General features: G+C 38.9%; 1 protein-coding gene across 1 annotated transcript in view; it reads right to left on the bottom strand.

Moving 5' to 3' along the window:
* The window catches only part of LOC113108923 (collagen alpha-2(IV) chain-like), a 74,985-nt gene that overhangs the window by 16,146 nt on the left and 32,068 nt on the right, over positions 1-26,771 (bottom strand). The window contains exons 5-19 of the mRNA XM_026272346.1: positions 3,754-3,888; positions 3,063-3,107; positions 2,646-2,762; positions 2,467-2,535; positions 2,300-2,335; positions 2,151-2,204; positions 1,689-1,724; positions 1,528-1,569; positions 1,339-1,398; positions 1,200-1,244; positions 1,002-1,055; positions 765-800; positions 626-670; positions 482-533; positions 233-343 (exon numbers count right to left, since the gene is read on the bottom strand). Coding sequence (XP_026128131.1) covers positions 233-343; positions 482-533; positions 626-670; positions 765-800; positions 1,002-1,055; positions 1,200-1,244; positions 1,339-1,398; positions 1,528-1,569; positions 1,689-1,724; positions 2,151-2,204; positions 2,300-2,335; positions 2,467-2,535; positions 2,646-2,762; positions 3,063-3,107; positions 3,754-3,888 — 937 coding nt within the window. The remainder of the gene's footprint in view (positions 1-232; positions 344-481; positions 534-625; positions 671-764; positions 801-1,001; positions 1,056-1,199; positions 1,245-1,338; positions 1,399-1,527; positions 1,570-1,688; positions 1,725-2,150; positions 2,205-2,299; positions 2,336-2,466; positions 2,536-2,645; positions 2,763-3,062; positions 3,108-3,753; positions 3,889-26,771) is intronic.

Genomic DNA, 26,771 nt, shown 5'->3' with positions numbered 1-26,771 from the left:
AAAAGTGTGAATCAAATTGAGAGTTCTGACAAAGGGCAAAACCTTTTCACTGTATACCATTTATAATTTTGCCTCACAATGGGAATGATATCCAAGCTGTTTCATTGAATGCAAAGCATGGCAAACAGCAGCATTTCTCGTCTAAACTTCTTGTGTGATTTTACAGACAGAAGACATACAAGTTTCCACCAACAGATAATGACAGAATTTCCATTTTAGATTGAAAAAACACCTGTTTGTTGTTCAGTGGGAGGGGGGCCTGGGGGCCCCGGCATTCCTTTAGCACCCTTAGGACCATATCTTCCGATTGGGCCACGCTCTCCCGGAGGTCCTGGAGGACCCACTACATAAACAAGAGAAAGAGACACAAAGTAAAAAAAAAAAGAAATGAGAAACTGCACTGTTTATTGAAAGTTGGATTAGGACTACTAAAAGGCAGATATTAAACAGCTATAATCCTTTTTTGCATTATTTTGAATACCTCCAGTATAATTGAAAGGAACGATCAGCTCCCCAGGTTCTCCTCTGTCTCCCTGTTGAATGATATGCATTTAGGTCATACAACGTTTGATGCATATTGAATGGTAAGGTGTGTGTCAGCGCTAAATCAGGAATGGATTCATACTTTGCGGCCGGAACTTCCTGGGAAACCTGGAAGTCCAGTCTCTCCCTGTAGGAATGGAGAGAGACTTCAAGAAATGCTCAAGTCCACACAAATGCACAAATACCAATGCACTATTAGGAAAATGATCAAAATGACATACCATAGGTCCAGGAAAGCCATTTCGTCCTGGGTTCCCCTGTAATTATTAAAAAATTGGTTAAATAATTTAGATAAAAATGTGAAATATATGTGTGCATATGCAAAAACGATCAGATTAGAAAAAAAAGCAAAAAAGGTAAATGTCCGTTCTCTGATGTGCTTGTTAAAGACCTATCTGGTTAATACATTGTGATTGTGGGGGGTTAATGAAGGAATTTCAGCTCTTAATCAATCATACCCGGTGTCCTGGAAACCCTGACACACCAGTCTCTCCTTTGGTAGATAAATACCCCTGAAATACAAAATATTACTATCAAGATAGTGCCAAAGTCCCTGCAGGTTCACTCAGTGGCGACATTATCAGCTATTTTCGATTGACTCTTATCTACTTGAATGATAACTCATGATTACATTGTCAAAAAAAAAAGCCACCTACCTCCTCTCCTTTTTCACCTTTAAAACCTTTCAAGCCTTTTTTACCCTGTTAAAAACAAATGAGAGAGATGAAAATGACAGCAGACATGTAATGTGCTCTCCTTGCAATATTCTCATAAACTCATAAATATTCTTCTTGCCTGCAATTTTGTGCCGATTTGGGGGTAAGGTCCTGGTGGGCCCTGCTCTCCATCCTCCCCCTGTGGTGCGGATATAAAATTAGCAACTGTTATATAAACTGTTATATAAAACTGTTAGCATATCTGTTAACAGTGCAGATTATAGACCGTGATATTAGTCTGAAATAAGATGCTACAAATTTGTCTCACCAATTCTCCTTTCATTCCTTTAATTTTTTTACTGCTTTCACCCTGTACAGACACAACACATTAACATCAAATGGGAGAAGTTTAATAACCAACGTATGCTGTCTTAAACGCAAAAGTACATTTTTATAATAAAATCAAGCAAAACATGTTGTTTTACTTACCTTTTGTCCTTTAACACCTTTAACGCCAGGAGGACCCTAAAGAAAGATAATAATAAGGAAGAAGAAGTTTTGATTAAATACAGTTCAGTGTTTTAAGTTTATTTTTAAATCATTGCAAAGAAACGATTAAAAACAATATTTGATATTTGGGAAAATAACATTCTCTTTGTGTGATATTAGTAAATTTTACCATATGACATAAATATAAGACAAAACCCCATTTTTTGTCCTTATATCCTGAACTTTAGGGGCATATAACTGTTTTCTATATGCTGCATCACACAGTCGTCATCCTGCATCATGTTTATCAGCAACAGCATAACATTTTTTAACACATTATCTTTTCCATAAATAATCACACCAAATTGACGAGTTACACTGACAGCCCTAATTATAGCAGCTCTAATTATAAATATAACTTTTATTATCCCTGTTAATTTATTGTGTGTGTGACTAACTCACCAAAGGACCTTGAAATCCTGGCATTCCTCTGTACCCTGGGTTACCAGTTGGTCCCTGTAAGGGTGCAATGAAATATTTTAGAAAACCTTTCCCCTTCATCTTTTCATCCCTGATGGTTCTGTTTCAGTTCTGATAAAAATCAAACTTACATCAAATCCTGGAAGACCTGGATCTCCTGGATCTCCCTGTAGTATGTCAGAGAATTATGCATTTAAATCCATTTACTCAATTTATAGTAAATGTAAACGTAATAAAGGGTTAAGTTACACTAAAACTGGTTTCTGTATCCTCTGGTGAAACGTTTAGTTCCTCTTACCCTGAATCTTTGCATATAGACCCACAGATCTAAAGGGTCACCCTTCTCTCCCTTCATTCCTGGCCGGCCCTAGAGAATATTACATTTAGAGATAGGCAAGTACACAGAGACGAACTGATTGAGAGAGAAAATAAAAGCATTATGGGTTAGATAAGCTGTGTGTAAATGAACACTCGTACTGATATTCCAGGTCCACCATCGAATCCTGGAAGGCCTGGTGTTCCTGATTCTCCCCGGGTCCCGTTACAACCGTCAGCTCCTGGTTTTCCACGAGGCCCAGGCGGCCCAGGATGGCCCTGATGAGAGATCAGAAACAAAGACTTGACCAACATATCCTGGTTTACCTTCAGGTTTTCCCACTAGGCAAACAATCCAAAACTGAGGAAAGGTATTTATGATATCTGAATTACATTACTGGATGGTAGGTTTGTTTATTCCCATGATTAGTTTAAAATTTGTTATAAATGTAGCTGTTTATTAAACTTTGGTGTCTTTTATCATATTTCTCTTGTTGCCGTTTAGTAAAACTCTGCTTTATTTATGCCTAATGACAGCGTTAAACGTATTACTGTGGATATAAACAAAATGACACTCACCGGAACACCATCTGCTCCATTAAACCCTGGATAACCCTCCATTCCCTAAAGAAAGCCACAAACACAACAGCTTTTCATCTCATTTCATGCACAGGTTTACTCTTTAACCCACTCTCAGAACTACTCCTGAGACTGTTTTAAAGAGAATTATATGGTACAAGGAGGCTTCAAAATCTGAAACATTGTGTGTATTATTTCTGCTACTGAACGATTTAAACTTATGTGGCTAGACCTAATGTGACCATCACATTGAATCTTATTAAATACAGCCAGTTACAAAATCTAATCAACACTAAGAATATAAGGTAATATTGCAAATTAAAATAAATACAAAACATCAAATACAATGTTATTCTCATAATACTTTTACATTTCTGTAAAATGCATTTGAATGATTATGTCTGAAATATATTTCATAATCATGGTCACGGTCGTGGTCATTTATTTTGTGTGGATATATAATTCAAACATTCATCATCCATTCATTTTATCAAGGTGAATAAGCAGAAGGTAACAGCTGCTTCACGACGATCTGAAAGTTCAATGCAACTGCCATTAGGAAGCAAAAGCTTGTCAATCATACATAAATGCTGGAGATAATGAAAAGGCAGCTTCAATTCCATCTAAACCTACTGTTTTAAGTCTTATCATAACATAACAGCAGAAGCAGGGAGCAAGACAGAAGACTCACCACACTTCCTTTTGGACCCATAACGCCTCCTCTGCCATGGTCTCCTTTCTCTCCTTTAGGGCCCTGGAGACCAGGGTCTCCCTGTCGACCGTTAGGGCCTGAGGGCCCCTGGGGACCAAGGGGACCAGGCATTCCCTGCAGTTCACATACAGAAATGTACAAATTAGTTTAAATGACATACAGATTTGAATAAGACAAAAGTCAGTGCCTTTACAGTAATCAATCACAAGGAAAATGAGCAACACAAGTTATAATACTCGTGTTAAAACTGTTCTGCAGAGTTTAGCTCCAACCAGCTATGTTACAGTGTACACGGCACACTTCTGAATAGGCACTAAACGAGTATATTCAACATTATCCAACCATTTGTTTTGTTTTTTACATTTTAAAACATGACCACTAGATGGCAAACTCCGCTTACCATTTTTAAAGCTCTATGGCGCCATCCAGTGCTCTCATCACCACATTGAACATATACTTTTAGTGCATGGCAAGTTGTGAATCAAACATATGAGTTTTTTTAGGTTTAATTATTTGCTTTTCCTTGACTTGATCTGAACTCACTGATAAGCCAAAACATGCATCATTCAATCATCACCCTGATGTACACAAATCTTCTAACTATATATAAAAAAGCCATTTGTACATGCTGTACGTGTGATATTAGATGTGTATCAATTCTGCCCTGTTGTGTGGATCTGTTATCTTTGTAACCAAAATCAACTAATGCTGATAAAATGAAACTTCTCAGTGCAGTCTCTCAAGGAAAAGGACAGTGAAACAGGCTTGTGTTTGTGTTTATGTCTAGAGATTTGCATGGTAAGAACTTAAATCCAGTGAACAAACCAAGTTCTACTATGATGGGACAGATTGATAAACAGACGCCCTGCTGTCTAGTGCACACAAAAACCCCCTGCTCCTAATCCACAGTCAGCCAACTGATCTGAGATCCTGTTAAGAGTGAAGGAGAATTACATGAAAGATGCACTCCATCTGATCAAAGAAAGTACCATGTACTGGATGCCATTCACACAGAGCACATCTACGTCAACAAAGCGTGAAACAACATCCCAGGTTAAGAGAGGCATCTGGGTTATGAGAGGCATAATGATGATAAATGATGTGCATGGTTTGGAAGCCATTTTTAACAGAGGCCATCCTTGGCAAAAAAGTGGCTGGGACATGTCCCACCTGTTTATCCATAAATTACACTTATTCAGACAGATGGAGAGTACAGGACTAAAAGTGATTAACTAAAAACTAAGGTGCCAGATTACAGCCAAGAACAAAACGTATAGTTTTAGGTTTTTATGAAGAGGGCCGGGTGAAACATAGAGGTCTAAAGGTCCTAATCAGTCAAACAAAGGTGAACCGTGAGTGTGATGTGTTTTGTAGCTCTGGAAGTCAAGTATTTTGACCTCTGACTTCACAGACAAGGTTCTGGCTACCGTTAATGCTGAGCGAGTGTGAAGCTGTTTACTAAATATTAGACAACACTATATACTGCCTGTCCTTCAAATAGTAAATTAATAATTTGGAAAGTCTACTGAGCCTCCACAACTCCACAATCCGAGTCAGAAATGACGATCATTGTGCAAAACAATGTATGAAAACAGAGGCATGGAATAGGCCATAGTGATTTAAGCTGCTCATTATTCAGCAGTTGTATTATCCAGCAAATCTCTCCTTTCTTAAAAGCCACAAGTACCCTCGCCCCTTCTGCCAAATATATTATGCACATTTCCAAAATACACCAATATATGGCCCATTAAATATGAATTGCCAAACAGTCTACGGTTTGTTTTGACATGTTGTAGCAACATTTCAGTAATCACCCAAATTTCCTTAGCAAATGCCTGGCAACAATCAAGCAAAGACCCAGAAAATCACGTTATTTTTGAGATTAAATACAAACATCCTGTGAGATGCCCTCCAGTGCATGTTTTTACTCCAACATATCCTTGAAACGCTCTTTGGGTGAATACGTGATCTGTTGGTAGTTTTTACCAAAATAAAGCATTACCCTATCTGGGTTTAGTCTACACATAAGGCACAGCCATTTCTATTTCAACCATTGAAAATATAACAAGGTTTTCTAAAGATAATGTTAATCCATGGCCGCTATCCAGCTGTTTTACAGATTCTCTTCCTCCCATTTTTCCACACATGCAAAATGATCACATTCCTGCATTTTAAGGTAACAAAGATCATTAATTTCCTGCTTTTACGGTAACAAAGATCAAATACATGAAATTTGTTATTTCCTGGGCCAACACAAGTGACCAGGCCAATTCCCTGCTGGCCTTCATGTCCCGTCCCCTGCTATGTGTCTTCCTGATTTCCTGACTCATATTTTATGTTCTGCTCAACAGTATCAATCCAACCTGCTGTGCTTTAGACAACCTTTATATTTATTCATTTAGCAGACACTTTTATCCAAAGCGGCTTACAATTGGGGAATACTGTACATCAAGCGATCTTAAAGAGGCAAATCAACACAGGCAGTTCTTGTCATACCAAGTTTCAAGCACTGCTCAAATCAGTACAAGCTAGACAGAGAAAGATGAAAGAAAAAATTGTTTTTAGGATGAAGTCAGAGAGTGAAAAAAGAGATGAGTTTTCAGCTGTCGCTTGAAAATTGTCAGGGAATCAGCATTCTGGATAGGGGTTGGAACATCATACCACCAGCCAGGAACAGTAAAGGCAAATGTTCTGGAAAGTGATTTTGAGCCTTTCTGTGATGGTACCCTGAGGCGTGGCAGGTGCTGAGGCCGTTCTTTTTTTTGTTTGGCTTTTAAAAGACCAGTCGTAAAGGTTTGACTGTGCATGATGGAAATCCAGCCAGAAGAGAATTGCAGTAGTCCAGCCTAGAAAAGGCAAGGGCCTGGACAAAGAGTTGTGCAGCATGCTCCGTTAGAAAGGGTCTGATCTTTCTGAGGTTGTGCAATGCAAACCTGCAAAATCTAGCAGTTTTTGGACTGTGGTCTTTGCAAGTCAACTGGTCATCAAAGATTACACTTGGTGTAAAATAAAAATCATACCAACCTCAAACCTTTGAACAGTCATGAGTGTCATGGCTCATGAGGCCTTGTTAGTAATAAAATTGGCCAAAGACTTTATAACATGTACACTAAGTGAAGAGCCAGTCATGATGATAGACAAGCATGAGCACTAGCAGTCTACAGTACTTAAATCTGATTTGAATTCTTGGCACACCACAGAGCAAATGCACTCGGATGAAAAGGTTTTTGGCCCAAGTCTTATCAATCACAGATTAGTGTGAATGCGTAAAGCATGTGGAGCCGTAACCTTCCAAGCACCTGCATAACCACAGTCAGATTAAGCCCATGTCTCTGATTAACTCCACCTCAAGGTGGAGTTTTGTTCTCTCAGGGTCTCTGAAGCGTTTTTTTTGTTTGTTCACTTTGATCATCTGCCATTGCTTTTGCAGATGCGCATCTGCTTGAAAAAAAAGAGATGAAATGTCCTTCAACCCTGCTGATTGCATTATGTCTCATATCTTTTCTGTCTCATCATCATACTAGTGCAGATGCTAATGATGAGTGCTGTTCACTCATCATTAGCATCTGCACTAGTATGATGAGACAGAAAAGATACAGTATCTCACAGAAGTGAGTAAACCCCTCAAATTTTTGTAAATATTTGATTATATCTTTCCACGTGACAACACTAAAGAAATGACACTTTGCTACAATGTAAAGTAGTGGGTGTACAGCTTGTATAACAGTGTAAATTTGTTGTCCCCTCAAAATAACTAAACACACAGCCATTATCTAAACTGCTGGCCACAAAAGTGAGTAAACCCCTCAAGTGAAAATGTCAAAATTTGGCCCAAAAGTGTCAATATATTGTGTGGCCACCATTATTTTTCAGCACTGCCTTAACCCTTTGCACCGTTATGCAAGCTGTAAATTCACTACTTTACAATGTTAGCAAAGTGTCATTTCTTCAGTGTTGAGTCTTCAGTCACATGATAAGATATAATATTCACAAAAACGTGAGGGGTGTACTCACTTCTGTGAGACACTGTATTCTGCATGACCATATTCTATGTCACTAATCCTAGCCAATGCCTAAGCTTAACAATTATCTTACTATTAATAAGCAGAAACTTGGGAGTTTATTGAGGCAAAAGTTGAAGTTAATGGATTGCTAACAAGAATTTGACCTTATATTAAAGTGTGACCATTTTAAAATAGTAACTCTTTCTTTAAAAAAAAAGAGCTTTATGTGATGAACCTAAACTGAATTCGGTTTTGACTTCAAATCTGGTATGTCACATCTAAAGGTATCATATTTCAATTTGGCAGTTTATTTCAAAGATTTTTTTAAAAGTGAATTTATGATCTTAAGTGAATAAACTTAATAACCTTAAGTCTATCCATCACAAAAAAAAAAAAAAAAACTATTGCATAACTTCAGAAGATTTGGAATTTTAAATCTGACAAAGCATTTGTAGCACGTAAAACAAACTGGGTTCAACTAATACTGTATATGTTTCTGTTGATGGATGCACATTCTGGATTCCCAGACATTACAACAATAGTGTTAAAAAAATTGTATACCTAGACAAATCATTCGCTCTTGTTCAATGTAAATGCCTTATGACCTGAACATCACACGTTAATATGTATTTAAACTAAACTAATTTAAGCTTTGTCAGTTTAAACATTATAGAGCCAGAGGACGCAACATAGTTGGCTAAACGTAGGCCTACTGTAGCAGTGCATTCTCTTAAAGTGACAGTCTCTATATTATTCAAACAGCAACAACAAAGAAACCACTCACTGCTCTTGATTAAAAAACTTTTGTAACTTTAATAAAGAATTATCTTTAATTTATATAGTCCAATGTGCAATGCTGTTTTACATTTGATTTATTTATTTTCTGTACCTAAAAACCTATGCTAGACCTGACAAAAAAAGAAAAGAAAAGAAAAATCACTGTTTGTTTGTATCTTTACTCTATTGTATTTATTTGTGCTGTTACTTGTTGTTGGATAGAATAATCTTCTTCTTCTTTTTTTTGTTTTTTTTTTGTGGAAAGTATAGTTTTTCCATAAACATAGCACATACCGGACTGTACCGAAAACCGTGACTAAAACCGTGAAACAAACCGAACCATGAAAAAGTTGAATCATGCCACCCCTATTACACACACACACACACACACACACACACACATATTTAAAGCTTGATAGCTCCAGTCCCCATTAACTTCCATTATATAAGACAGGTTATTCTTCAAAATGTTAGTTTTTAAATTGTATTATTATTATTATTATTTTTATTTTTTTACACAGAAGAATGCGGATAGACAAGAGTCAGAAACAGGGCAACAACAAGTCTTAAAACTGTAATAAAGGCAATTAGGGCAAAAGCTAAATGTCTAACATGAAGGAAGCAGAGATTGGGGCTGAATAGCCTTTAATGCATTTAGAAAAATACAAACAGACAAAAGTGTACATTTGTGAGCAAAGGAAATGAGCGATTAGCCCTTATTTTAATCACTGACAGGTCCTGGGTGTGCCAGTTGAGAGTTAAACTCTCCCAGGGTTCTCCAGTTCAGAGTGGAGCCATAAAACATACAGGTCACTTCCTGTTTCTCTCACCCTCTGCTGCTGCCTCACACCATCACATTCTCTTCGCAGTAATGTCCTGCCTTTTGTTTTTCACTCATTTCACTCACTGCATGTCTCTCCAAGCTAAATTAGTTTAAAATCTGTTTCTAAATCTGCTGATCCTGTTGGCCTTAACAAAAGTCAATCCTTCTTGAACTTTCCATATTTCCCATCTTCCTATGCAACCCCCTCCTCTCTTCACTTGAGCGTGACAGTAATGCCACATTTAAAAGTGTTAAGTGTCTCCTCAACTCCTCCATTACCTCATCATCCAAAAATCTGCAAAACAGGAGACACGGAAGAGTTGAGAAAGAGGGATAGCAATCAGTTTAGCGGCACTCATTTATGTTAATGCTTGTCTGTAACTAAGGAAGATCCCTAGCAGAACAATACTTGCTTATAGACAAAATATATGTTTGGAGATAAAAGTGAATCCTTGAACCTTCAGCCCTCCAAAACCGATTTTTCTTCTGTTTATTAACTGATTTAGGAAAGGATATTGATAATGACTCAAATGCCCAAGGTGTCACTTAATACAACTAATTTCAAGTTGACTAAAGGCAGCATGGACACATACAGTTAATTCTTTTTAATATATGTTTTTTTCTTATACCCTGTTGCATTTTGTCCTTGTTTCAAAACTTTTTTTTTCTTTCTGAAAACAAGATTAGGGTACAAGAATAGGGGAATTACACTGGAAATCTGAAATAATGTCCTCTTAAAACAGCTCATAGCTTTCATCTTTGAGTGCTATGGCCTCTAATATGAGTGATGAGCTGTACAGTATGGCATTGTGTACCAATAATCACGCAAGAGAGAAAACAGCTGGACCTGGTGGAGTAGACCATGTGAGCTGTCCCTGATAATGTTCTGGGCCTTTCTTCTGCTCTGCTCCTCATAGTATGAAATATGAATCTAGACTTTACAGGCCCACTGCAGTGAATTTAGAGCAGATGTTTACAATGGTCTGAAAACAGATGCTTTTCTTAGTTGTGAGAAATATTAAATAGTAGAAAATGAAGAAAGAATACTGTATTTCTCCTTCTTTCTATATGCTATGAAAAAGTTTGGGGTTAGTGAGATTTTGTTATTTTTTTTTCTTTTATTCAGAATTGAAGCATTAAATTGATCATAAGTGCCAGTAAAGATATTTATAATGTTAAAAAGATGTTTTTAAAATAAATGCTGTTATTTTGAAAAAAAAAATATACATCGAAGTTTCAACTCTGATTGTATTACTGTTTCAACATTGACAATATTAAGAGCTTTTTCATTTGCACAAATCAGCTTAGCAGAATGATTTCTGAAGGATCAAGTGACATTGAAGACTGGAGTAATACTGTTTAGGAACAAATAATTGTAGGTTAACTTTAACAATATTTCACAATCTCATTGCTTTAACTGTATTTCAATCAAATAAATGCAGACTTTCAGAGGTGCATATGATCTCAGAGTCTGATCTCGTGTTTCTGAATCAAACAGTAGCTCTAGTCTGAGAAGTTGACTCAGGAAACAGGAAACACTGTGAGTAAAGGCAGGAAGCCAAGACAAATGCCTAAACATCAGGATTACATTCTAAACCAGGGGTGCCCAACCCAGCTCCTGGTCATCGACTGTCCTGCAAAGTGAAGCTACAACCCTAATCAAACACACCTGCCTGTAATTTTTAAGTGATACTGAAGATCTTAATTAGTTGCTTAAGGTGTATTTGAATGTCTATCAGAAGGGTGTGTGTGTTTTTGCTTCCTGTCTGCGTTTACATTTGGCATTAACATGCGTCCCGTATTCGGATGTTGTCCACATACACAATGATCTGATCATCATGTCCTGGTTCAGAGGTAGTCGAAGATGCACTGTGATCAGATCTCAGTGTAATGTAAATGCAATCCAGCCATCGTGGCAATCCAGCCAGGATGTCACGCAAAACCTTGCCCCCTCTCTCGCAACCTGTCTTAAGAGAACTGCCGGAGAACTCCCATGTGGAGCACTAGTTGGACTCCTACACTTATTTTTGATTTGTAAAATTTCCTGTGATGGAAAATGCTTTTCAAAAGAAAACTCACCACTTCAGATTGACTTTGCACTGGACCATTCTCTGCAGACTTATTTAAATTAGGGCCGTGACTTTAACGCGTTAATTGAGATTAATTAATTAAACAAAAAATAGAAACTAAGATTAATTAATTACAGAAAAAAAAATAACATATAGCAGCAAGGGTGGACTTTACACTTTATGTTGAACTATGTATTATTTTGTTGGTGCAACAGTTTATGTTAAACTCTTTATTGTTTTGGCCAAGGTTATTGAGAGTTGGACTTAGTATGTTATGGCCTCTGAAGCAACAGAGAGATGTTTTCTAATAGTCAGTGTTTCCAGTGTTCTGAATGTAATTGACAGTATTGTGTTTTACTTAAAAAAAAAAAAAAACACTTTACAGAAGGTTCCAGCACCTAGCTTCCTGAATTTCTGAAATGTACTATTTCTGAATTGTTTCCAAATATGTTATTGCTACACTTAATGGCAAAAATTGCACTGGTCTGCTAGACTTGGTTGAACAAAAATGAACAACATTTTTTTTGCTTAAGCTTATGTATTCAGTCATTATTCAATTGTATACTATGTGAAATAAAAAATTACTTCTCACTGTTCTCAGGTCAAATATTTATATGCGATTAAAATGCGATTAATTTCGAATAATTAATTACAAAGCCTCTAATTAATTAGATAATTTTTTTTAATCGAGTCCCGGCCCTAATTTAAATATTGCGTGTGAAAGACAGATCTGATCATTTATCCACATAGAAAAGTCAGTTGATGATCTGCTTGATCGGCTCACGGTGATCGCATGTTAATGCCTGGTATAAACACAGCTCCTGTGACCCAGTTTCTTCCTCATGTTGATTGTTAATTTGATTCCCCGTATGTCTCATTCTTCCACACGTATCCTGTGTTTAAAAGCCCCAGTCCTTTCAGTTTGTATTTATCGGTTCTGAACGTCTTCCCTTGTGTTCCAGTGTCTCCTATGTTCCTCTTGAGAGTGGACATTCAAGAACTCCTTGTTTCCTTGTGCCTTTCCATTCGTATTGAATGGTGATAGAAGAAAAGTCTTTAGTGGATTTTTCCACAGGTTTTCAACACACATCAGCAACCCATGATAATTCGGAGTTTGCTCACCCACTTGTATGACTGTGTATCCGGCAGAAATCCAAGCAGTAGTGAGCAGGGCCCGGTTCCTCAAAACGTTCTTATCGCTAAGTAGTTCTTAACCTATTCCTTAACCTCTCTCTTAACCTTATGGCACGATTCCCGACACGTTCGTACGCTAAGTATATCTTCTGTAAGTCACACTTTCGTAAGGTTGGTCTGGACCATTCGTAAGCTCTCTCTTAGCATTGTTTGAGCTCATGACGCTAATGTACAGCCGTCTTTAGAAATCAGCACAGCGCAGTACAAGTCAAACTATGGTATGTTGACAATGTTGTGGCTCAACAATGATTTTATGTTATTTTTTAAGACTCATAATAAATTATGTTTGCAATGGATACAGGCCTATTTATGAAGTTGACTTTATGTGGTGGTAATTAGCCTAGGCTTTTTCATAATGTAATTAAAGCGAATTGGCAATCAATTTTTTGATAATTAAAATCTGGCAAACAATTTGGCTCTAAATGGCTAAGATCTATAAATGGGTAATCATGCTTGTGTTCAGTAAGCGACCATAGCAGCGATCCAACGTGTCCTTGTATTGAATCAAAGAAGGAGCCGGATGCGGAGCCATTTAGTCCATGTCAAAAAAAAATTTCTGCAAAACTTAAGGCCTTCTGACATTTTGCCTGACGTGGCTATATTAAAAAAAAAAATTGCCTCCCAAGACAACTCATTATGGAGCTGCTTGACCATCACAGACCTGCGCTTATGCCAGGCTAACGCGGCGGAATTTTGTTTTAAGCCCTGATGCCCAGAGCTACGTTTTTTTTTTTTTTTTTTTTTTGCTACAGAGAGATTCATCGAGGTCGTGGGAGAGAGCTACGGCCTAATCAAGATCTCGGTGTAGAGGTGCGTCCACACTGTCACCAACGCCCTTCTGCGCCATGCCGGGGGTTTACATCCTGGCACACTCATCCCTATCGCCAATTCATCAGTGATTGATCAGGCGTAGGCTACTCATCTCGAAAGGGACACGCGGCCATAAACGTGCAGGTTATAGTGGACCATAGGGGTGTGATCTCCGGCCTGGTGGCAACGTCCAGCAAAACTTCAACTTCCTCTGACGAGAGGCTTGGTGCCCTTTTCTACGTTGCTTCCCCAGCATATAAGAAGCTTCCTAAGGGACACTTCGGGGAACACACTTAGGAACATAAACAACTTTGGTAAGATATATCTTTCGAGGTCTTCTTAGCGCGCTAAGAGTGAGCGTCATCGGGAAACCGGGCCCAGATCTATATTAGTCAGAAGAGCTCTCTGAGGCCTAAAACCTCAAAGGAGTTGTGCTTCTTCCTTACACCCCTTCACATCATACACAGACTTACAACTGGACAACATTGTTGTCATTGCCTTTACCCACAGAATTTTATAAAAAATTGCATTACATTACTGCAGTCAGCACGGAGACGGAAATAGCATCTAGATTATTATATTAAACTGAAGCATTTCTTTAAAATCACCCAAGATGGGAATGGAAGACTAACTGATTTACATACTAACACATTTTTTTGATGTTTTTATACTAAGAACATCTGCAACAGACAAGGGTTAGATGAGTCACTTTTCCTGATTACAATACAAGAGTATGGGAAGATGACCCTCCAGGTGTCTATCCTTGTTTTTTGTTTTCAAAAATTCTCTAGAGCAGAACTAGAAGAGAATTAACTGAAAAGAAATATACTACCCATCTTGAGATTACATGTGACATCATCATCATTTTCTGGACGTGAATCACTCGAGCAGGTGCAGAGGGTCTCGCAGGGCAGGGTTGGGTGCTGTAATATTCCCTCTAATATTTGTTTTTGCTAAGCTGAACTACTCACTGGGAAACTCAACCTTCAGAAACCCGAGCTGCTTTTTTAGTCTACAGCCCCTTTCACACTGCCATTCCGGCAAAAACAGGGGTAAAGTGTTCCTGTAATTGTTCCCTGGTCGCTAGATTTGGCACTTTCACACTGCCAGTGATGACCCGGTATATGTGCGTGCTTTCACACACAACCCTTGAAGATCCCGTAACGACACGTGACATCAGCACGTGACGTGTAATGTAAGAGTCGACAACGCTTGGCACGTTATACTTTAACTGAAGCAAACAAACGATCTCGGCGTCAGCGCGGAAAGTGGGGAACTAACTGATCTGTGCTTCATTACAGTTTGCACATATATTTTTGTCGCGAATGTTGATCTTCCTTCAAAACAGCCGGTAAAAGAGTCGCGCGATAACGCGCGTCATCATTTCGATACGGAATTAGATCTGGCTTTTGTTCACACAGCGCTCGTTCAGGATCGATTACCGCAATGTTACTAGGTCCCCGACCCGGGTTCAATTCGGTAATCAATTCCGGGACGTGGTTGCTATCACACAGAAGGCGACCAGGCAATTTTACGGGAATATTGCGGGTCCGACGTGCAGTGTGAAAGGGGCTTACTTCTGTTCCATTACGAGAGCCTGCTTGGGGCCCAACAGAACTGGATTCTGTGGCCTCTCACTACAATGAGCCACCACTGTAGGGGTCTTATGTACAGCAGGCCAATAGTGTTCACGTAGGACGCAGCTGCCATCAGACCCAGCAATCTCTGAGACTGCTTGACAGTGAGTGACCGGCCTTCTCTCACTCTCGCGACTGCAGTTAGGATCGATTCAATCCGAGCAGATGACATATGTGCCTGCATCGTGGTCGAATCCCACACCACGCCCAGATAAGTGGTTCCCTGTACTGGAGAAAGCACACTTTTCCTGGCGTTAAGTCTTAACCCCAGCTCTTTTAATGTGAACGAGAATGACACCTCGATGCCAAAACGTCATCTGCTCTGATTGAGCTAATATTAACCAATCGTCAATGTGGTTGAGTCGTGAAAGTGTGGGGTGAGAGTGCAAGGCAAGTGGAAGATCCATATTGTAAGGCTTTTGCCCCCAAAAGCAAACCTCAGGAACTTCTGATGAAGAAGGATGGAGATAAGTGCATCTTTTTGATATATTGTGACACACCCCAGTCTTTGGACTTGGCCTGTGCAAGGGTGCTGAACTTCAGTCCCCTGTCTGAGTGGTTCAAAAAGCGCATATCTAAAAAAGGACACAATACCTCATCCTTCCTCGGAACAGTGAAGTACTGACTGTAGGACCTGTACTCTGCAAAACAAGGAGGGACCACCTCAATGGCCCCCATCCTCAGAGAGAGTCTACTTCTGTTCCATTACCAGAGCCTGCTTGGGGCCCAACAGAACTGGATTCTGTGGCCTCTCACTACAGTGTGCAGTACCCACTGAGGCACATTTGGCAGCAGTTTTCATGCTGCCAAACAGTCTACTAAGGGAATCAGCCTTTCAAGACTGATCTCTGGTGTCATCAGAGCAGTTACCTTGGTGCTCTGAAGCAGCGCACTGGCAGGAGACAGCTGAACTCGCTGCTCTGGAAATCTCCCAGGAGGTTGCGAGCCTCTTAGCACCGCTACATTTCCAGGCGGTAACTGAGAGAAGCACTCGCCAGAGATCGCTGCACCCTGGAACACCGGCAGGGTTGGCAGAATGATCTTCTGAGGGCACTGAGGAGAGACAGGCACCGTGTAACACTGCTCTTCTCCAGAGGGAGATGCCCTCAAAACTTCCTGGGCCTTAGGCGTCAGGACGTTATGATGAAGGCTATCCAGCGAAAATGACCACCCGCAGAACCGTTTTCCACTAGAAGCCTTCTGACTCTAGAGTTTGTGGAGTACAAAAGTGACACCCCCGGAACGAGGGGCTGCAACACCCAGCACCCTCTGACTGTCTCAACCTCCTGAGAGGAAGAGAGGTGAACACGTGTTCTCACACAAGAAATTTCATCCCTAGAGCCCTGTACATCTAACTTCACATAGTCAGATAAATATGTTGTTTTATTCCTCAGAATTAAATGTATTCAACACGGTCTGGTGTAGAAAAACTCACATCAAATGAAACAATGTAATACACGTATTGCCTCATCAGCACGCATATCTATTCCTCTCTGTTTTTTTTTTTTTTTTTTTTTTGTGTGCCACTCAGTCACACAAACAACATCAATCCCCTCAGAGAAAGATGAATGCTACAGCGAGCTCTGTCTCAGAGGGCGAAAAAACCGCAGTGTGGGATTCCAAGCCTTGAGAACGAGCTCTAGATCTAGTGAACACGGGTGGAGATAGTACAAGCCCTTTCTAACCCATTCGCCAGATCATGTGTGATTCCCGCGATCCCGTTCGCCACCGTGCGTCAGCAGTGGCACAACCGCAACAGCAAGATCGCATTCTTGTGCAACTGGCTAGCTCATCAACGCCTTTCACATCAAACTCCTCAGAGAAAGGCGGGCAACATGTGGCGCCCTCTCATCGGGGGGAAAGTACCTTAAACAAGGGCTTCCAAACCCCCGATAGCGGGCGCTGGATCTGGTGGTTAAGGAAGAAGATAGGGACTTGCCCGTCTACATTCCATCCAGCGGATCCGAAAGCAAAACCCACAAGCACAACCAACCTGGCAGGGAAAACACACAGCCTAAACACTGCCTGCTCTAGTCCAAAACTTTTCTTGATTGAAGCTTTGACAATTGAGTTTATCAGTGGACAAACGACACTAAATAAGACTCACAAACAGATAGCGACTGACACACACACAGAGCACTTGCTCAAAATAGAAGGCTGACTGCCGGCTTCGCTGTTCGTGCTTTTATGCTTCCTGGTCTCTGATGTCACCCGCCTATGATGTCTCGCCCATTCATTGGATAGATTACACACGTTATTCAGAGACGTCACGCTGGAGGTGTTCCGCAAATGTTCGCGACGCAGCTTGAGTTCCGGAAGAGGAACAACAACTAAGAAATAATGAATAATTTACTGCAACTGTGAATCATGTAATGAAATTATGGTGTGGTCTTGATAATGAGAATGTTAAGGAATTATTTAAAATTAATTATTTTTTTTCTGCCACTAATCAACTTCAAGCCCCTTCTCATCGACCAACATTTGGTCTTCTATTTAAATGGGCGGCACTGCTATACAGTCACAAACTTTTTTTTTTGTCTTTTACAAAGTTTTTTTTTTTGTCTGTACAGAAAAAGCATCAATATTTCATGGCTAGAGTGAACATTGGCAGTGTGAGGTCTAAACCTAACCGTTATTGAGTACCTATCACCAAACCTTGCAGTTTTCCATCATTGGGAAGGCACAACCATGGATGTATTTATGCAAGAGTGAGAGTGATGCCAGAAGACTTGGCACGTACAAGATGCAAATCCTAGTGTGTCCATAATGACTTGGGACTGATGTTTAAACTTCTATTCGTTTGTTTGACATCTCAATTAGTCTTGTGTCATTTGGATAATATACACTGATATCTAGGCTGAGAGACAACTAATAGGGAATAACGTCATTGGTGATGTGCACATCCATACTAAGTAAACAGTGGGCACGTCATGTAATGTGAAACATGCTAGTGATGTCATGACAATGAGGAGATGTCTAAGTGACTCAACGAATCAGGTACAATACTTTGGTTAGACATTTTGGCTGAGGGTAAAAAATAGTTCAGCATGATGAAAGGGATACATTTCATAAAGATCTGTATTCGAGAGAGACCTGTCTGTACCTACCCAGAGCTCTGGCTAGCACACTGTCTTTGGCTTTAAAAGGTAAATGTGAGCTTCATTCTCTCAACTTCCACTAATGGGTGCCAGTAAACACAGACACAAAGGCAGACTTAGCGAAAAAGAGGGAGAGAGAGAGAGAGAGAGAGAGAGAGAGAAAGAGAGAAAGAGTAAGTTGGAGAAAAGGAGTGTGAGGAAGTCCAGACCTCCATGTTCATCTATGTTTGCATATGCACCATCAGCGCCATGCCAATAACTGTAGAAAATTATACACACACTCAGATCCATATACAGTCATGCTGGGCTCTCAGGGGTCCAGTGAGTTTCAAAATAAAACCACTCAATTTAAACTCTGTTCCCACGACTTTCTGAATTCACAGTGCACTGAAGGTTTCACGTTTACATATTTTACTGATGCTGTCTATGTGTCATTCAGAGGGCTAATATAGTATTTGCTATTTATTTATTTATTTTTTGAAACAAAACAGAAATGGAAACCATCTACACTATTAATGGCTGCTGTGCAAAAAGACCATAAATATCAATCTGGTCTAAATGCTTAATCTCCATGGGGAGCATTCAGGAAAGCCCTCTTACAAAAAAGAAATCGATGGGAAATAAGGCCAAAAACATGACTTTTCCATATAAAATAAACATTCTTAGCACCAGAACGTGCATGTCACTGTGCTTGCGTGATGGGAAAATCCTCCTGGATCTGATTCCAATTGAGTCTCTACTGAGCTTTAGGCCAAAGGTTAACGGGCAAATATAGAGTTATGAATGGTCATGGACTGAACTGAACCTTGTGCTTCATATTTTTATTGAACTTATGCCACGGACTACAGCTCACAGACAGTCCTTTTATCAGAGCATTTATCAAGTTTTGATTGATCAATACTGTGAGCAGGTTTTATTTTATACAGTAACGAAGTACAAAAATAAATACAAAAATCAAACAAATATTTAGACATGATAATAATGGTATTTAAATATTAGTGGTAGGTGCTTTCAAAGTCGTGTTTCAAAACCTTTGCTAATCATTTGTTTTGAACCAGTGGTTCAGAGTGTGTTTTAAACACTTGTGATTAAACCAGAATTGAGATTTTAGTAAACGAGGCTTTGTTACATCTAAACTGCAACAAAAATGTTTCAAAACGAAGTGGTTCCCTATTGGGGTTGATCTAAATCATTGCGATGAAGCAGCAAACCACTGAACTGGTGTCTATGGTTTTTACCTTCTCAAACAAATCAAACCCTATAAATGAACTCTTTCTTCGCAAATGACAGCATTTTACGTCTTTCTGTGTTTTCACCGGTGTATGGTAGGGGGCGCTACAGTGCATCTTCTTATGCATTGAATATTAACAGTTTTTTTTTTTTTTTTTAAGAGAGTGTTCGGTATTAACTGAGCATTGACTGTTTGTTTAAAATATGTTGAAGAAGAAACAGAGACAAGCGATCACATGTAAGTGGTTGTTTAAAATAAAATGCTAGCAGGGAAAGGGGTAAAATAACGTCACACAGACATTTATTGGTATTTGATGATTTTAATTGCATTTAAATTTTAATACTTTCAATAAAAAATTGCTATAGTTTGTAAAAGAAGTATTTTTCATGTTTGTGTTGCATTTACACAGTTTTGACCTGCAGGCGTCATCAGTGTGGCATTTCGAGGACTTCGAAACAATGTAACATTTTGCGAAGCAATTGGTTCAAATGAATAAAAGCTTCAAAGAGGTTTGTGTCTCCTTTCACTATTAAAGGTATAGTTTGCCAGAAAGTGAAAAAGTCCATCCAACACTCTCGTAGTTGGTGGAAATGTTCACTATTGGCATTTGGCAAACTCCTGTAAGTAGTTCTTTTCTGACACCTACAGGACTGGAGTATGAAGTGAAAATGGTGCACAGAATCTTGAGGGTGCTTGTCCCACACAAATGTATTGCAAACTTTGACAACCGACTGCAGCTGGAACTTGGTTGAAAATGTGAGGCCATTTGTATAGATATATTAAATAATGGGGAATAATGTTTTTGAGCAGGTACTTCATGATTATCGAGCAGTTGAGAAGGATTTTGGGGCAGTTGATTGATAAGACGGACATTTCTGGCATTCCTTTTTTAATTTTGGAATGTTTACTTGCATATTTAATACATTCTAATCCTTGAAACTTTAAGCTTCAGTCAATCTTTGCTGAAATTTTATCTTTGGTTAATTAACTATCATCTAAGTTCATATTTTTCAAACAAAGCGGTGTGTTCAATAGCACATTTTATCCAAATCTTTTATCCAAATCTTTTATCATATTCACAAAGGCCTAGCTGAATAACATGAACACAGGTGTATGTGGGACAGTAAACCTCCCCATAACCCCCTGAATTGTAGACATATTCTCGAATTCACCAACTGTATGTGAATTTTCAAATAAGAGTTAGGGCAAAACTTCCATATATGGTGTTCTGACATAGAGATAATGTATTAATGGGTTCTATGTTAAACACTACAGTTGCTTCATGTCACTAAATGTTTCATGTTCCTCTGGAGGTATATTTGCAGACCGTGCACCAGTTGGGGGATGCAGTTCATTTAACCACCCACTGGAGCTGATTTTATTTAGTCTATGACTAATCTTCACAATGAAATATCTCCGGTCCTTGAAAAAGCGATAGTCCAAATACACGTGAGGCTCTAGAGCTGCTTCACACAGATGCAACACATATCACCGGGTCCCTTCTTTCATAGGCGCTCTCTGTTTTTTTTCCCCACAGTATTTACACAGTGTTGCTGACTGGGCTAAATGACTAGTGCGGTTGCCATGGTTCATTCTGTTGGTTTAGTAACAGATATCTCCCCTAAGGAAGGTAGGAATCTAAACAGGATGGTGGAGAGATAAAGAGAGAGAGACACTAAGTGGGTGTCTGATAATGTCAAAATTTAAAGTGTCATCTTTGTCTGATACCATGTTTCAGCAAAACATTTACAGTGTCCCAAAAAGCATTTGTAAATTTTTATCACACTATAAATGTAATAGATGCCATTTTGCATTAGATACAAAGTATTAAACCAAGTGTCAATAGCAAACAAGCAAACAAAGCCATGCCAGGGCCATTAGCGTTTCCACTGTCACGTCTGGGGCTTGATCCTGCCTCATTGGCGCTTCCTCTGGGCCAGGACCCAGGTTTTTTGGCCCAATGAAGACCTTGGGCCAAAGCAGGCCAGCGGGAGCTAGAGGAGTGGTTATGGACAAAGGGGGAGTTTCTCTACATCTGGAGAGCGTCAGCGCTGCGGATCATTTCATAAAGCAGCTATAACACCAGCATTAAAAACTTTTTACATTAAGTTAACTTGAAATAACTGGATCCAATGTGGATTATAATCACCATACAAGGCAGAAATTTTTATAAACGATGCAAAAGACTTTGCACACTAGGCATTAACGTTACCATATGCGACCACTTGAAGAAATTAGACGTCAGCTTTTTATTCTTTATCACAATCGTGTATTTATTAAGTAACATAATTTATCTTTAAAATATTATCTCTAGATAATAGAGTTTTATCTCTATAAGTCTCGTCTTGAAAGTTTAGCTCCATGTAGCCTATGTCATAAAAATAGAATGTTTTTTTGTTCGGGAGCTTTTACAAAAATATAGAAATGATCATTCTTTCTAAATGTGATGTATATACTATGACTACAAATAAACACAGACTCAACTGGATAAGCAGGCTATGGTCATAACGCTTTATTTCTGTGAGAGTAATTTTCAATCCTGATAAATGAATTCATTATGATCAGTGTATCACATGGTAAAACATTGATGCTTTTGGATTTAAATATTTAACAAAGCGTGCAACAAACAGCTACATTTATTATGTATGTTTTGTGATCCAGCTAGTTCCAGTGACTTCTTATTAGTTTACTGATAACTTCTCTTTGTTGGTGAAATGATGGGTTTCAAGTGAAATGATAAAGATACACCTCAGAAAAAGGGCGGGTTTTAGTGAAGCGCAGTGTAGCTTCTGGCCTGACGGTGGAAACGAAGTGCTATTTTTGCCTCAGTGATACAGGTCTGAGCCTATTTGCCCTGCACTTGCTCATACTGACCCAACAGTGAAAAAGTGGCTAATGTTGGTGTAAAGTCTCAGTTCAGCTCTGGTTCACACAGGTGGCCTATAAAAGTAATAACAGGTATACAGGAAGGTCATCACATTACCAATGAACATGCTCTACTAGGCGGGCGTACACAGTGTGATTTTTGCTGTTGTACGAGTTTTTTTCAATTGTGTGGAAATCGTGTATGCTCGTATGGTCACAGCTCTTATCATTTGCAAGGAATTACGAGTCGAGCAGAGTGGCTAACGAGCACTTCCCGACCTCCCAATAATTTTTAAACATGTCTAAAAAGTTTGTGAACCATTGGTTTGAATTCATGACGTGTGCCGTTTAATGAGCCTATTTGTTGATCTATCTGAAGTTGACCAATCACAAATTAGGAAAACCACAGAAGAAGAAAGACGAAGATGGCAGTGCCACGGCTAATGTTGACCAGGAGGATAAACTCGCTGAACTCTGACAGGTACAGCGAGCGCTGTGTGACGTTTCTAGCAATGTGTACCATGCTTTTTCCCCCTCTCTCTTTCTCTCTCTCTCTCTCACACACACGCATATGTAGTTTACGGGGACTCTCCATAGACGTAACGGTTTTCTATACTGTATATTCTATCCACATACACTACCTGTATCCATAACGGAAAAATGCATGTTTAAATTTTCAAGTAAATACTGTTTTTTTTTAAGCCATTTGGTTTATGAGGGCACAGGAATTGCCCTCATAAACCATGTTTACATTGTAACACATATGTGAGATATTTATAAAACATATACAAGAACACACACACACACACACACACACACACTAGGGTGAAGTCCTGGTTTCCTGTTGCTGAAAAAGAACCTGTATGTGTAGGAAACAGTCATCGTATCAATATTTTATATGCAGTTATGAGAGAGGGAGAGCAGTTATATTAGGAGCGTTCGACTTGAAGCAGCTCTGCACAGAATGATCCCCTGTATGACATCAAAGTACCTTGAGAGCGATTCGAATGCATTGGATCCGTGTGCTCTCTTATCGCTCTCGCTTTAATTTAATGTCATACAGTGATCATTCTGTGCAGCGCTACTTCAAGTCGAAAATGTCTATCAACTTTGTGCGATTGCTTTGGAAATTGGCAGGTCGTAAAATCGTGTCGTATATCACTTCGCCTGTACGATTTTCAGATAAACTCACTCATGACGTGTGCGTGGACATACGATCTTCTGTCCATCCGAATTCACACTGTGTACACCCGCCTTAAATCTTGACAAACACTGCACAAACTGCAGGCCTACAAATATACATTTTACATCATTTTATTTTAATAAAACATTGATTATTTTATCTTTTAAATCCTAGTAAACAAAATCAAATGAATGCCACTTGGTGTAGCTTCATAAAATTGCAGTTATGAAATAAATGGCCAATTACTCTTTGGGTCACAAAGTTTATGCAGAGTGGCACTTACAATGAAGCTGAAAGCAGCTGCCTTCTCTCAAATAGGTGACTAAATAAAGTGCCACAGGTGTTGTACCATTAAAACTGAACCAAAGTCCCCTGCTCCATTTTCAAACACCTCCTCTTAACCTCAGAACCAAGAGCTAACAAATAATGCATTAGTCTGAAAATGAGTATGATATTTACTTTGTATGGCCTTTGCAAAGTTGGCCTTCAGATGAAAAATGTAAATACAATCATTTTAAACCACATGCACACACCTGCTTTTTATTTATTTTACTTTTTATATATATTTTTTGTCACATCTGACTCCAAACTTAGTGTGTTGTATAAATTATATTTAATTGATTTAATATTTCAGGTTAAAACACAAAGAGTAGTCAAGTTAAGCATCCCAGTGATCCACTCTGTTTCTCTTGGACCTGGTCCTTAAAACAACATCCTGACAGGACAGAGCCCGGGGCAAGCAGTGGGTGCACAACCAAACTGACCATAAATAAACAGCAGCATCAACACACAAACCAACTTATGTAGACTGTATTTGGGGAACCACTTGTCAACAGTACTATTTAAAAAGAAAGAAAGAAAGAAAGAAAATATATCACTGACACTCTTCAGCCATGATAAATTATTTGACATTCTCCTGATAACTGGCTTGGGCTCAGAGGATGCATTCTGCACAGCACAGCTACACTGGGATCCTGTGTTTGTTATGCTTTTAATGTGTTTAGATTTGGCTGTAATTGGTCCAGATCTTCTTTTGGTCTCTGACCCACGTACTGTCGCACGTGCGTCACACTGGATTAAGTATTTCAATACAGGACGGAAGAAACAAGACATGAAAGATATTACATTAAACACTGCAGCATGTAAACACTGAACTGCGGCTAAAATATTTTTCTCCAAATGGTTTTGTTTCATTTTGTTTTCCAGATGCCATTTGTTTAAACATTTTATGCTTGTCTATGTGAACGCATGAGACGTCTGTGGTTCACATGTATTGGGAGGTCTAGCTGGGCCCCCCACTTTTGGAGGAGGCGCTTGTAGCCAGAGACACCTGCGGCATTGCCTCAAGTTTCAGGAATGAGCCCTCTGAGGCTCAGCACATGAGTGCAGACAGGATCCAGCTGTGATGCAAGTGAGAATGAGACTGGGGACCTGTGCTTTGGGAAGAACCAAACCACTTCAACCAGATGATCAATAACATTACAGACCCTTTACCTTTCATATCCTAACTGACATGCCCTTGGGATTCAGAGCCCTGGTTTATAAAAGCAAACAACTCTTGAACTGGAAATATTAGGTTTCCACTGAGGAAACCATGAAATGTTTATGTCACTTTAGATAACATGTTGTTTTCATCTTTGGACTGATTATAGCTACGGTGCTACATGTTTAATGAGTCTGGGTGGCAAAATTTGTGTTACTTTTTTCCACAATAGGTATTTTAAGTCAAATATACGTAACTTAAAGTAATATTGAAAGTTTAATGCAAGTTCTTTATAGGCATCTATGGTTCTATGAAGATCATTGAACATCCATGGATCCTTTAAAATGCAGATCAGGTTCTTTATAGTTGAAAAGTGTTCTTTAAAATGGTTATTTTACAAACTGTTCACTGAAAGGTTCTTTTGGAATGAAAAATGGTTCTTCTATGGCATCAAGGCCAAAACACCATTTTGGAACCTTCATTTTTAAGAGTGCATGTACTCTATGCAATATTGGTGATGAATGTTTATAATGTGAATAACATCACAAAGTATGTGATTTCTGTCTTTCCAGAATATGTAGATTAAACTACTACATTTATAAATAAAGAAATGCATGACTGCTTGAGTAAACAGGTAGTCCCACACCCAAACTCACATCAATTATCACTATCATTTCCAGCCCAGTTATACCAATATATATATTTTTTTAAACTAGTGTCATCCTAATCCTAACATTCAATGAAAAACAAACCAAATGTTAAACTCGCACAAGCTTTACCTAGAATCAAAAAAGAAATGTTGATTGTTCATCCAGTAGCTGGTTTAGTGCATAGCTTAGCATGCTTCTACCACCCACTTCAGTCCCAGCTGTGCTAAAACACTGCTCACCAGCTGAACAACTGGCCAGCCTGGGCAAAGCTCCAAACATGGGTGCACTAAAGGAAATCACTGTGTCTCAAATACAAGAGTCAATTGAGGGATAAGATCCATTGCTGATTCGGCCACCAAACTAATCCATAGATTACTCTGTGATTTCACTCCATACACTGTATCATTTGTAGCTTTCAGATGCCAGTATCATCAGCAAGCTGTCACGAAAAAATGTGAATTGAGCGTTACCAGCTCACAGCCATCATTGAGGGGATCAGGGGGGATTTGATACGGAACATATGGACAGTGCTGCTGAACAACCAGCATACTTTTTCCTAAATCCATTTTAAAGCCTGTTCACACTAAATACTAATTTTCAGCTCAGATTATCTATAAAATCATTTGGCAGCAAGTCCATTCTGAATTGGCAAACACTTCATTCAGGCATTTCAACTTTTTTCACCCAATTAATTCGTAACTGAACTCAACAGGTGTTTACTTGCATGGATATCTGACTAGACATTTTACTAGTATTTTTTTCTTTCTTTCAATGACCATCAAGGTTGCATTTATTTGATTTGATAAAATGCAGTAGAAACAATACTATTGTGAATGTGATGGCAAAGCTGATTTTTCAGCAACTGTATTAGCATATACATTTTCTCCCTGCATATATATATATATTATCCACATCAGATTTCTACACATACAGTTCTAAACATATACTGTGTTGAAATTGTGGTGATATTCCATTTGACAGCTGGAAATTATATACGGTTGAATGACTAAACACAGAACATCACATAATTGCTTCTTTAGTACCACTATCTCTGATTCTCGTGTGTGGTCTTCTAATAAATTACAGCACTCCATTTTTTGGCCTGTGTGTTTGAACATTTCTTAGAAATGCAAGTGGTGTCCATTCCATGGTGTGTTTATCACAGTGACATTT

Source organism: Carassius auratus, chromosome 9 (assembly GCF_003368295.1).
Source record: "Carassius auratus strain Wakin chromosome 9, ASM336829v1, whole genome shotgun sequence".
Classification (NCBI taxonomy): Eukaryota; Metazoa; Chordata; class Actinopteri; order Cypriniformes; family Cyprinidae; genus Carassius; species Carassius auratus.
The sequence above is the reverse complement of the archived record's forward strand: the minus strand, read 5'-3'. Positions and strand labels throughout refer to the sequence as shown.